Source organism: Trachypithecus francoisi, unplaced genomic scaffold (assembly GCF_009764315.1).
Source record: "Trachypithecus francoisi isolate TF-2019V2 unplaced genomic scaffold, Tfra_2.0 Lachesis_group0, whole genome shotgun sequence".
NCBI classification, from domain to species: domain Eukaryota; kingdom Metazoa; phylum Chordata; class Mammalia; order Primates; family Cercopithecidae; genus Trachypithecus; species Trachypithecus francoisi.
The window spans coordinates 140,779,296-140,792,200 of record NW_022681453.1 but is presented as its reverse complement, the minus strand read 5'-3'; the positions used below and the strand labels follow the sequence as shown (position 1 = coordinate 140,792,200).

General features: G+C 49.9%; 1 protein-coding gene across 2 annotated transcripts in view; it reads left to right on the top strand.

Moving 5' to 3' along the window:
• The window catches only part of ANO10 (anoctamin 10), a 261,033-nt gene extending 248,406 nt beyond the window's left edge, over positions 1–12,627 (top strand). Inside the window, exon 13 of one of the 2 annotated variants that reach the window (XM_033212250.1) lies at positions 11,975–12,627. In XM_033212250.1, coding sequence (XP_033068141.1) covers positions 11,975–12,043 — 69 coding nt within the window. In that variant the 3' untranslated portion in view covers positions 12,044–12,627. The remainder of the gene's footprint in view (positions 1–11,974) is intronic. The other variant, XM_033212251.1, reaches the window with a different exon arrangement.
• Positions 12,628–12,905: the final 278 nt, after the last annotated feature.

Genomic DNA, 12,905 nt, shown 5'->3' with positions numbered 1-12,905 from the left:
TCCTTTGATGCCTGGGTGCCTCCTTTACCTTCCCAGGTGTGCAGAAAGTGGGTGCAGAGCTTCTCTGGGCAGAGAAGGAGCTCACCCTTTGGCAGCTGCTCCTACTCATCCCACTTTCACTTTCCTTGTGGCCACTGGCAGTGTTTTCTTAGATTAAAGTTGTTCTCCCTTTATAGTTAACAGTAACATTTAGTAAGTTGTGTTGAAACTGATGTGGGCAGTGGACTGTCTCCTACATTTCATTTAGTGGGCTCTTACCTCATCCTTTAATTTTCTAAACTGAATTTCTTTCTCATGCCACAGTGAAATTGTGTCCCCTCATACTCCATGAGTCGGGACTCCAGTGGGAGGGTGGACACTGGATTACCTCTGACCACCAAGGCATCTTTCTTAGGTGGCCACCACTGTGCCACTCCAGCTCAGGGTCCTTTTAGAGACTCTTTGATTTTGAGAGTGCTTATTTCTATTCTTTGGGCTTTTAAACTTTTGTGTCATGCCTTGATCTAACCAAACTGTCAAGCTTTCAGTTCCTGGATCTGTAAATGTCACCTAGCCATGGCTTTCAGTGAAGGAGCCTGCGGAGGGTTTCTTTGGAGCAGCCACTTGTGCTTGGTGTCCCCTGGCCTGGCCACGCCTCCTCTCCCAGCCTGAACCTGAGTCCTGGCTCTCTGGCTATCAACATGGAACCTGCAGATCAAAGATGAGGTCTGGCTAGATGGTCATCTTGGCCTTGGATGGTCACAAACGTCTCTGGGTCTCATCTCTCAAGGGCCCCAGGTGACCTGTGTGGCAACATAGGGGACTCTCTGGCTTGTGAAAGAGCAATGCTGCCGCCCTCCTTGGCTCTAAGGGCTTACAGACAGGAAAGTAGTTATTCCTGAAAGACTTGGCACCCTTCCTCCCAGCCAAGGAGGGGGGAGCACCTTCCTGAAAAAGTGATGCTGTGGGCCTTGTATGGGGGCTCACACCTGTAATCCCAGTGCTTTGGGAGGCCAAGGCAGACAGATCACTTGAACCAGGAGTTAAAGACAAGCCTGGGCAACATGGTGAAAACCCATCTCTACAAAACATACAAAAAATGAGCTGGGTGTGATGGCACACTCCAGCCTCCCAGCTACTCAGGAGGCTGAGGTGGGAGGATCACCTGCACCCAGGAGGTCCAGGCTGCAGTGAGCTGTGATTGTGCCACCGCATTCCACTCCAGCCTGGGTGACAGAGTGAAACCCTGTCTCAAAAAAAAGTAATTTAAATATTGTTTTAAAAAAGAAGTGATGCTATGTAAGTCCTGTCCAAGAAATATCTCCTCCAGACCAGATGCTCTTGGTCATCTAGATGACCTGAACAATTGGGACAATGTCCTAGTAACATCACTGAACGTGTCAGTGTCATGGGGCCGAGGATAATATGCAAGAAGATTGTAGATCTTGGCCGGGCACGGTGGCTCAAGCCTGTAATCCCAGCACTTTGGGAGGCCGAGATGGGTGGATCACAAGGTCAGGAGATCGAGACCATCCTGGCTAACACGGTGAAACCCCATCTCTACTAAAAAATACAAAAAACTAGCCGGGCGAGGTGGCGAGCGCCTGTAGTCCCAGCTACTCGGGAGGCTGAGGCAGGAGAACGGCGTAAACCCAGCAGGCGGAGCTTGCAGTGAGCTGAGATCCACTGCACTCCAGCCTGGGCGACAGAGCGAGACTCCGTCTCAAAAAAAAAAAAAAAAAAAAGAAGATTGTAGATCTCGCTGGCTTCTGAAACAGCTCACCGCCATCTTACAGCAGAACCTGGGTGGAAGATCTCCTCTTTGCATTTCTGTTTGCAAAATAACATCACAGCTGTAGATCTAGATGTAGTTACAGTGAAACTAGAAAGAAGCCATGCCAAAGTTATTTTTAAAAGAAACTTCATTCTTTGCCCTATGATTTGGAGGCAAACTGGTTACATGTTATTTTTACATTACTATTTGCAAAAATATGAAAATTTACCCCTTTCTCAGAATTGGTGTCACCTTCATTGTCTTTTTGGTCTTCCCATCTGGGAACATCACTCCCTTGTCTTCCTCACTCTTTGTTGCCCTCTTACCTATGTTGCCGTAATACACATAGTTGATGGTCATTCCAGAAGCAATTGTAGCTTTTGTAAATAATTATATTATTTCCTTAAGATTAGTCATAGGTTGCTCTTGATGTTAGGGACTTTGATTCTTTTTATTTACAATTATACCTCTACTTTACAAGTGTCAAAATACTGCCCCCATCTCAGCCTCAGGCCACTGCTGTAGTACCCTTGGTCGATGTCCGCAGTACACCCCCAGCCCACTGTTCTCCATGCTCATATCAGGATGTTTCAAAAAACCGTCCATTCAGTTCAGCCTTTTAAGCAACATCTGTTGCCGGCTTTTTCTCTTCATCCAGTGGAGGAGACATGGCTTATTTTAACTTTTCTTGTTCCTGAATAATTTATTAATGTTTCTGCTCCCTTTTATGTGTTTAGTAAACTGCAGTCCCTTGCAGATTGAGGTTTCTAGTTCTGCCATGCTCTTTGTTGGCAGTGCTCTTCAGCAGCTCTCCATCCCAGCCAGCTGGTGACAAGAGGCTATCAGAACACATCTGGGGCACACACAGCACTGAACCACCAAGGGACTCCTTCCATTCTCTTTCCTCCAGGTCACACGTTTTAATGGGGTGCAGTTGGTAATAAGTTGGATAATATTTAAAGCACATGCCTGTTTTTTATTTATTAAAAATATTGAATGTGACAAAGTTGTAAAAACAAACAAAAATAAACAAACAAAAAATATTATATGGCATTAAATCCATCCCTCAAGGAGCTTCTGTTCTAGGAAGACACACTTCTCCCCCAGGCTCCTATGGCTTGCCAGGCATGGGCAAGAGGGGAATAAACTGTCCTGTTGCTCTCTCTGGCTCTGGAGTCCAGGGAGTCTTGCCTGAAGATTCTGAGGAAGTTGTGATTTCAAGGATTCACCTGCCTCTTTTAGCTAGGAGAGTAGGAGACCTGGTCTAAATCATTTTTGTTTAAAGGAAGTGCCTCTGCATCTGAGTTTCAGCTGCTTGAGCATTTGTGATTTTGCCAACTGTCTCACTGTGGTTTCCACATTTTCTTGTTCTTGTTCCCGTTGGAAGCCTTTCTTTAAAAAAAAAAAATCATCAAGGACTTCTGGATATTTTTTAAAAATTGATTCTTTTTTTGTGAGATGGAGTTTCACTCTTGTCACCCAAGCTGGACTGCAATGGTGCGTTCTTGGCTCACTGCCACCTCTACCTCTTGGGTTCAAGCAATTCCCCTACACTAGCCTCCTGAGTAGCTGGGATTACAGGCACCCACCACCACACCCGGCTTTTTTTTTTTTTGTATTTTTAGTAGAGACAGGGTTTCACCATGTTGGCCAGGCTGGTCTCAAACTCCTGACCTCAGGTGATCCACCTGCCTTGGCCTCCCAAAGTGCTGGGATCACCAGCGTGAGCTACTGCACCCACCCAAAAAAAATGATTCTTGCAGTTTTTTTTGTTCGTTTTTTGAGACGGAGTTTCACTTTGTCACCCAGGCTGGAGTGCAGTGGTGCAATCTCGGCTCACTGCAACCTCTGCCTCCCGGGTTCATGTGATTCTCCTGCCTCAGCCTGGGATTACAGGTACCTGCCACCACGCCCGGCTAATTTTTGTATTTTTAGTAGAGACAGGGTTTCACTATGTTGGCTAGGCTGGTCTTGAACTCCTGACTTCAAGTCATCTGCCCACCTTGGCCTCCCAAAGTGCTAGGATTACAGGCATGAGCCACCATGCCCGGCTGATTCTTAAAGTTTTAAACACTCTTTAATATCTTGCTAAAATGTGTGCATATAGATCAAGATAAGGTTAACCTAGTGTATCTGGAGCCAGGCTGCCATGGTTTCAGAGATTTAGCAGAAGCAGGAAATCTGAGCCAGGTGTGACAAGACAAAATTGGATTCACACCAACAATTCAGAGATACTTACAAGACCTCATGGATTGGAGGTGTGATCCAGTTGAATCTGAATCTCAAAGCACAGGTGACCGCGGTGGACAGTTGGGTGATATTATTATAGTACAAAAACGAAGCGTCTAGATCTGACATCAGGGCAGGGGCAGGGCAGCCTGCAGGTTGGGAGCCAGCTCTGGAGCCAGACGGCCTGGGCTAAAACCTGCTATAACCTGGTGCACGTTTCTCAACCTTTCTGTGCCTCTGTTTTTTCTTTAAAATGATAATGGTATGTCTCTCATAGGGTGGTTATGAGGAGTAAATCAAATGTGCATAGCGTTTAGAACAGTGCCTGGCATGCAATGTGATGTAAGTGTTGGTCACTATAAATTTAAATTACACACAGGTAATATAGCAGACATTAAAAGTTATATCAACAAAGGAGGTAAAAAAGAGGTTTTGCTGTACAAGAGCGATTAGAAATGTAGGAAATGGGGAGGTAAGTAGCCAAGATTGGCATGAACCTGGCACAGGGAACCCTAGGAAGCATAGGACTGATACCCAGACCCACGGGCCTGAGCCCTACAGCCTGCAGGAACCATCTAGATGGGTGCGTCCACTCCGTGCTGCAGCCTGGGGGTTATGCAGAAGGGTCTGTTGGATTAGTTACTAGGTGATTTCATGTATATTTGGGGTATCCATAACTTGGAGAAAATATCAGTGCCCACTGAGGGAACATGAAAGGACAGAGGGGATGAGCAGCCCTGGTGAGGGCTTGCTGCCCCGACGACATTTTCCAGACCCAGGGAGGTTGGTCCGTTTTGCTTGGTCATTTTGTGTTAGCATCCAGCTCTTTCTGGCCACCTGTGGAACCTCATGGCCTGTAGCATTGGCAGGTGTGTGAGGAGTCCAACAGCCCAGATTTGGGAGGTGGCTGTAGTTAATCAGACATGACTAGCTCCCTGTTCCAGAAGCGTCAGAAAAAGTGTGTGCCTGGGGATGGCTGGAAAGCCAACCTCTGGCTTCTGTGGGCTCCTCACTCTCCATGGGAAGTAATTTGCAGTCTCACAATATCTCCTTTCAAAGTCCTTTAACTTCTGCTTTGGGAAATTTTGCTCTGAAACCCAGATGTGCAGAGAAAACAGGGCTCAAAAAATCATTTGAGAAACAGACATTACACCTTTGTTTCCCCTTTTTGAACTGACATCCACCCACCCCACGGTCAGCTCATGCAGTTAATGGACTGTGTCATAGACTCCCTCATATGTCTCCTGTTGCGTGAGCGGGAGCGTTTCTGGAGTGGGGATTTGATTTTCTTGGAGGAGTCTTTGTTTCTAGCTGGGACCAAGCTGATTATTTGGCACCATCCTTCTCCCACACAGGTGTAACTGCAGACCACCTTCCCCTTCACCAGAGCCACATCTGAGCTTGCTAACTATGATTTCTGTCACACTTCCCCGCCACCCCACCCCGACCCTCACCCAGCTTGAGCTTGCTAGCCATGATTTCTGCCACCCACCCCTCACCCAGCTTCTGAGTCAAAACCTTAGGCTGGGACCCAAATCTGCACTGTTACCAGGGCAGGTAGCTGTTGGGAACCCTGAAACCCGGTGCTTCTGACATAAAGCCCATGCTACTGGTATGTTTTCTGTGATCCCATACATGGGACTGGCCAATTCGTGGGCCATAGCGTGATGCTGACTTCAAGAACTTGAATATGTGTTACATGAGAAAAGAGGCTTTTCTCTTTCATACACATGAAAAAAGAGGCTTTACAAGTTCATCGGAATTACACCGAGGTTACTGGCTAAATTAGAATTTCTCTGGCTGCTACTGCAGGCTGCAAGCTGGTCCCTCTTCCAGTTTTCATGGAGCATCAACTCAGTGCCAGGCACTGTCATAGGCCCTGGGATCTAGTCATGGCCCTGCTCTCTGGAGACCACATACCAGGAAGGATACAACATTTAAGACAGAAAAGAAAATCTGCAAATAAACAATGAATAAACCAGATGGTAATGAGAGGAGTGCAGGAATTGAAATAGAGGGATGGGATGGTGACAGGAGAGGAGGAAATAGAGGAATGAGGAAGAGACAGGCTGAGGACTGAGTGGCAGAAAGGAGTTGCCAGCAAAGCTCAGGCAGGGCAGGCAAGCCTGGGTGGAGGGAGCTGGAGGCTGGAGCAGAAGCAAGGCTGGAGTGCAGGGCAGCAGGGTACGAGGATGAGAGACAAGAAGGGATGAACTGCAGTCCCCAGCATGGTGGGAACCTTGGAGTGGCATACTACAGCCCCCCATTTAAAACCCTGCTTGGGCTGCCTTGGGACAAGAGTGGGACGGTCTGGGGTGCAGTCTCAGTGCAGGCAGGGGCACAGCCTTGAGGAGGGAGGCAGGAGCAGTGGGTGTGTGACAGGTAGAGGCGCTGGACTGGGGGAGCAGGCATCCGCAGAGATGGCTGAAGTTCCACGGTCTGAGATGCTGGCTGGTGGTGGCACTGCTTCCTGAGATGGGGACAACTGGAGAAAGACTGGCTGGGGTGGGAGGTGGGAGCTGGAGCACTGGCACTTGTGGTTGCCCGCAAGTCTTACATTTTTACATTTTGTCAAGTATTAAAATGAAGCAACAATCAGAGGGAGAGGTGGGCGTAACTCCCTCCAGGACTGCGTGGTGGGCTGCTGTAGGCACCTTCTTGCCCCTCTACTCACTGCTGTCGTGGCTGGTTAGAGCCTTATGGCATCACCAAGCCCAGACAGCCTTGGACTTTTTTTGTTGTTGAGACAGAGTCTTGCTCTGTCGCCCAGGCTGGAGTGCAGTGGTGCGATCTCAGCTCACGGCAAGCTCCGCCTGCCGGGTTTACTCCATTCTCCTGCCTCAGCCTCCCGAGTAGCTGGGACTACAGGCGCCCGCCACCTCACCCGGCTAGTTTTTTTGTATTTTTTAGTAGAGACGGGGTTTCACTGTGTTAGCCAGGATGGTCTCGATCTCCTGACCTCGTGATCTGCCCGTCTCGGCCTCCCAAAGTGCTGGGATTACAGGCTTGAGCCACCGTGCCCGGCCAGCCTTGGACTTTTTAATCATTGTATTATGGTATTTTCAGAACACTGTTTGAGGTAAACTTTCCAATAGAGATAACAAATAAAGTCTTTGTGAAAATAGGTGCTTCAGAAGCCCCGCTCTCCTTTTTTGTCTAAATTGTCAGGCTTGATTTTTGCCCTGACTCTAGTTGTATGTCCTCAATAAGCTGTGTAGCTTTGTGAGTCCCCAGGGCCATGTCAGTGACACCTGTAGAGAAGCCTGTGCTTGTTGCAAGGCGTGAATAAGGGGTGTGTGCACAGCTTGAGTGGAGGAGGCTCGAAGTTGATCCTCCCTTCTTCCCTGCCATTCCCCTTCTCAGGGAGACTTGGAGGGTGGCTTCGTTTCAGGTAGTGGCTCTCCACCTCACCTGCATGTTAGAATCACTTGGGAATCTTTGAAAAGCCCCTGTGCCCAGGCCACACTTAGGTGCATTAAATCAGATTTTGAGTGGGGGAGTGGGAATGGGTGATCATGATGCTCTGTTCTCAGGCCTGCACACCTAAGGCTAGGGTGGGCCAGGGGAGCCAGGTGCTGCTGCTGGGCTGAACTGAACTGGCCTAGAACTCCATTCCCAGACACCCTATGTGGCCACCGGCCTGGCTCCATCCCAGCCACTGCACCCTGCACTCAGAGGACATGAACGGTGAGGCCACTAGTGAACAGTAACTGATGACACATGGGATTTTTCTATCCTTCAGTCAAGGGCTCCCCAGACAGATTCCTTCTGTAGGTCGTGGTTTGGGAGGGGGACAGGGGTGAGAAGGGGTAATGCAGTAGTTGCTAGTAGATTTCAAATTGAGCAGGAGATGTAATCAAATGGTAGTGATTCCCTGAATGCTATGAATAGAAGGATCCTAAAGTTTATTGTGGGCTCAGCCAGAGGGAGTCTCTGCTACAGGGCTGGGAGGGAGAAGGAGCCATTTCAGGTTCATGGTGTCCACTGTGGTTATCACAAGTCTGTGGAGTCCACCGTGGCCATTCCAGGTCTGTGGGAAGTGTTGCAATTCTCAGAAAGTTTTCTGTACTTCTCCACAGAGAAAAGGGGATCCAGTAACCCAGTCTTCCTCAGGTCAAGCTGTGCATTTGGCCAACACACTTAATGACTGGGTTCCTATTATAACCATTAGTAATCATGATGCAAAAAATTAGTGCTTTTTAAAGAATAATTTGGAGCATGGATGTTTTAATGAGTCACAAGTTAGGGGAAAATTCCATTCTCTCTCCATTTTGATACTTTTTTGGAAAAGTTGTCAGCTCTATTATCTTGCTTATATTTTTATGAAGGTTTTAATTTAAGGATCCCCAAAGAAGCCAGGTTTTTTTTAAGGGGATAATGTTGCTCACTCCCACCCCACCCACCCTCCAGCCAGGTTTGTTAAGGAGAAGAAGCCAAAGAGCTGAGCTGCCAGAGGCAGCCTGGTGCCTAGGCACTGCCCAGCCCGCTCAGCCGGAGCCTGCAGTATGGCCTGGGAGAAACCTGTTTCACCCCTTGTGGCCCAAGCTTGCTTGTTTGTGAAAGGTGACCGACAACAAATCAGAGATTTGCAAGCCTGGGATAGCCAGTGAAAAAACTCAAGGGCTCGTTAAAAATTCGAGTCTGGGGCCCACTGTAGGGCCTGCATTTAACCAGGTCTCAGGATCCTTAAGTGGCCGTGAGACTGACTGTTCTTCAAGTTTCCTTCCTAATCATAAATGTTGTGATCCTGACGTCGCTTCTGCCAGTGCTCCCACTTCCCCATCGGGGAGGGTGTGGGAAGTGCTCTTGGACCAGGACTGTGGTTAGGGCTCAGCCTCCTCTTCACCAGGAGGGCAGGTTTGCATCACAGTCACTACAGGGAAGACAAATGAGATATTCTTGTTGTAAGTCGCATGACCCCGTACTGAGGGTTACAGACTCAGATAGCAATTAGTTTACCTAAGAGAAGCTATCTTAGGGCCAGTCAGCCAGTAATGAGTATCTGTGGCTCTGACTCGATTTGCAGCCAAGGGAGGTAGAGGCCTGCCCCATTTACACAGAAAAGGTGTGGGTGTCAGCCACTGACTTCATGACAATTTAAATTGTCTCAGCAAAGCAGGCTGTTGCAGCTCATTTCCTCCAAATCACTTGGGTTTTTCTTTGAACTTTAGCTGCAGGTTTTAATTTCTGGTTCTGCCATTGGCTTAGGGTCTCCCAGCTGGAGACCGTGGGCACAGGCAACCCAGGGAGTCGAGTTGAGCCCCCCTCCATACCATGGCCGTGGGAGGGACAGTGCCCTTGGAAGGAAATCACCTGGTCTGCCACTGCCCTGTAGAGGCCCTGGGAGCACAGCCTTCCTATCCCCTCCTGCTCTCCTGGCTGCCAAGTTCGCCTTGAGACATCCCATGGCCCTGGCCCAACTTGGGGATCACAGAACTCCAGTGAGGCTTGATCATTCATGGCTTTAAAAGAAGCCTTGCTCCAGGGCAGGTGAAGGAAAGAGCAGAAATGTGCAAATGGCTCCTGCCTGGCCTGAGGCAAGGGAGGACTGGAGGGTCCCTGGCCATTCTTTCTACCTTTGCCACCAGCAGGGCAGTTCAGCACAGATGACCTTGTGACCTCGCGGACATCCTCAGGCTCTTAGGTGCTGCCCTGAGCAAGGTGGGCACTGCAGGTGGGAGGAGCCCAGTCAAGTGAGTTCTGAGTTCCTTCCCTGAACTTGGGTGAAGCCCCCAACCCTGGGCCTGAGAGAAGGGGCTGTGGCCCTGAAGAAGCCCCCCATGGGCACATCAGTTATAAGGACAAGTGGGGGGCACCCCAGAAGCAGCCCCAGGAAGTGAGACAAAAGTCACATTGGGTTTGGTCAATCAGAGGAGAAGGCCCATCAACCCTGGCTACTGTGGAGCATGGGGCCCCTCCCAGAGAGCTGCTGGATGCTTCTGTGCCTGACCTCACGGGGCTTCCAGCCACACATGCCTTGAAAGGAGCCTCAAATGCTCCCATTTTTATTTTATTCCCCATGTGGAATGCCAGGGAAATGTGGCTGCAAGGTTCTGTGACAAGCTGGGGAATGTTCTGTCTTCATTATTGTTTTAGTTTAGCTAAATTTCCTGGGCACAGTGGCTCATGCCTGTAGTCCTAGCTACTTGGGAAACTGAGGCAGGAGGATCCCTTGAGCCCAGGAGTTCAAGGCTGCAGTGTGATCATGCCTCAGCACTCCAGCCTGGGCAATAGAGTGAGACCCTCTTAAAAAAAAAAAAAAAAGACATTTTAAAAGTTATATAAGTATTAAATGATAACAGCTAGAAGAGTCTGCAGTGAACCTGGGCTGAAATACTACAGTTTTTATTTATGGTGACATTTTATATCTGTAGTTAACAGCATGGGTTTGTGGGAAGACCTGAAATGTTAGTAATGGAAGAGGTAGCAGATGCAAAAAACTCTGGGGAGACTTTTACAGGGCCTGGCAGTTCAGCCTCTCTAGGTGTGTGAACTATTAATCAAACCATCTCTATCCCCCTGGCAGGATGAAGGTTATAGAAATCTTACAGTGGTGGGTCATTTGGACAGGGCATGTCCCTGGGCCCGTGTTAACTCCTGTGTCTACCCCCTACTCCGGGCCTGTTGAAATGCTGTGGCCCCTGCAGAAAGAACCCTCTCACCCCCACTGCTGATAAACTGGTCACCTTGACTCTCTGTAGCCCCCTTTCTTATCAAAAGTCATCTCCTAAGCCCTGCTTCGACATGGATAAGAAAGGGCCAGCCAGTCCCCTCCTCAAGCCAAATGCAGAGGGCTCAGCTTCCAGGAGCCATCACTGAGCTGCCCCATGGGAGACAGGCCAGGCTCAGAAAACAGGAGAATGGTCAGGAGTTGAGAGCGCCTTCCTGAGGTACTGCAGAGCTAAAGGCTCCTTAGAAGGGTAAGTTAAAGCAGCAGACAAGGGCTTTGGATAGACAGCCTATGAAAGCGGCTTCTCCCACTGAAAGCCACAGGGAGCGTGGTATTGCTTCCAGCCCTGTGTGGCCCTCGGGGCTCTCAAGATGAGTAGCCAGGTACTGGGGGCACCAGCCGCATTTGCACTCAAGAGTTTTGTTTTTCCATAAGTGACTCACTGTTATCGAAAATCTGTTTGAAGCCAACTTCCACAGTATTATAGTTATTCATTTATTCAACAAATAGGGCAGAGCTGCAGTGGTGTTTTCTAGCCACAAAACCGAAGTGTCTGGGAGCTTCGGGGCTGGGGTTGGGGAAGGTAGGAGCAGCAGAACTGCCCCTCACACTGCTGCCTGACTTGTGGGCACAGGCTCTCCCTTCTGACACCTCCCTGGAAGTCTCCCATCCTGCCCTCCAGGAGGGCGCCTCTATCTTGATGTCACCCTCACAGAGACTTAATGGGTTGTTCCCAGTGAGGATGGGGGTGGAGGGGTGAGGGTAAGTCCTGTGGCTGTACTAGGGACAAAAGGCTGGTGAGAAACATCTGATGATTTTGGGCATCTGTTCTGTGCCAGGAACTTCGTGGACAACAATACTTGCACCCGCCCTGCAAAATATACACTGTTGCTCTCACTGCAGATTTGGAAACTCCGGCTCAGCGAGGTCAAACTGCCAGGGTCCCTCAGTGCACAGGGGCAAAGCAAGCACTTGGTCCCAAGCCTATGCCCCGTCCTCTCTCAGGCTCTGTCCCCCATTCCTCTCATCCTGGCCATCCAGGGAGGAGACACCAGCTGCTTCTCATTTCAGTGTCCTTAAAATCCCTGCTGGTCTGAGCTCACACAGTTCAACATTGCATTTCCACCACACCAACTGTCTGCCATCTCCTCAGAGTCAGACCCAGGGACTTGCTGGAAGCTGCAGGCAGCATCAGAGTCACCACTTCCCTGGGGTCAAAGGCGCTGGCCAGGCTTCCACAGAGAGCAGGGGCCTCTGCCACTACTTAGGTGCCACTACTTAGGCTTCTGTGGCTCACCTGGTGTCCTATTTTCTCTTAACAGCAAATGAAGCTCGTGACTGAGAACCTGAAAGAGGAACCAAAGGAAAGCGGGAAGGAGAAGGCAACCTGAGTGCCCGGTGTGCCCAGCTGCCCTGTTGGCAGAGGCCTGTGTCTGTGCCACACCCACCACGGTGGGGGGGGGGGTACCCGGGGCAGCATCGTGGCTCCTGAACCTAGACCCAATGCTTAGCCAAATGAAGTGGCTCCCATGTGACAAGCACCCGTCTCAGTTTCGCAGTGGCCCAGCTCAGGATCCTTGGCAGTTCCTGGCAGTTCCCCCAGCCCCACCCTGTCTGTTCCTTCCCAGTTCCTTCCCAGGCCCCACACACTGCTCCAGCTGCCAGCTTTGCTGCAAAGCCACTGCCGCCCTTGAGCCTCTCACCATGAGTGAGCCACCAGCTTTCCATGTTCCCCTCACAGCAGTGTCACTCCTGGCCCCACCATGGCCCAGCGACCTGTGGACAGGTTGGGGATGGGGTGTGTGCCCACTGTGCTCATCACAGGAGCCTCAGTTGAGAGCGGGGTACCGTAAGGCAGTGCTTCCCATGCTGGACCTCTTTCCTGGTTCTCTTTTGCAGTATGTTAACAGACCCTTTATCAACATAAACAATAGTAACTAAGCTATTAAAGGCAACCTCTCTGACTCCTATTGCCCACATGGGGACTGCAATGGGCTTCCCTGTTCTGAAACAAGCATGGGTGAGGGTCACTGAAGGTGGAGCGGTGAGATCAGGAGCCCAGGGTGAGGGGCTTGGCTAGAGGCCAGGCACCAAAGCTCGATGCTGAAGACTAGGCCATTTTTGAGAACTGCTGCTGCTGGTGGTGCCTGCCTACAGGGACACTAGGGCTTTCAAATGCAGGGTGTACCCATGGTGCCAAGCCAAGAGCCAGCAGCCACTCCTGGTGCCCTTGCCTGGGCTTGGGCTTGCAGA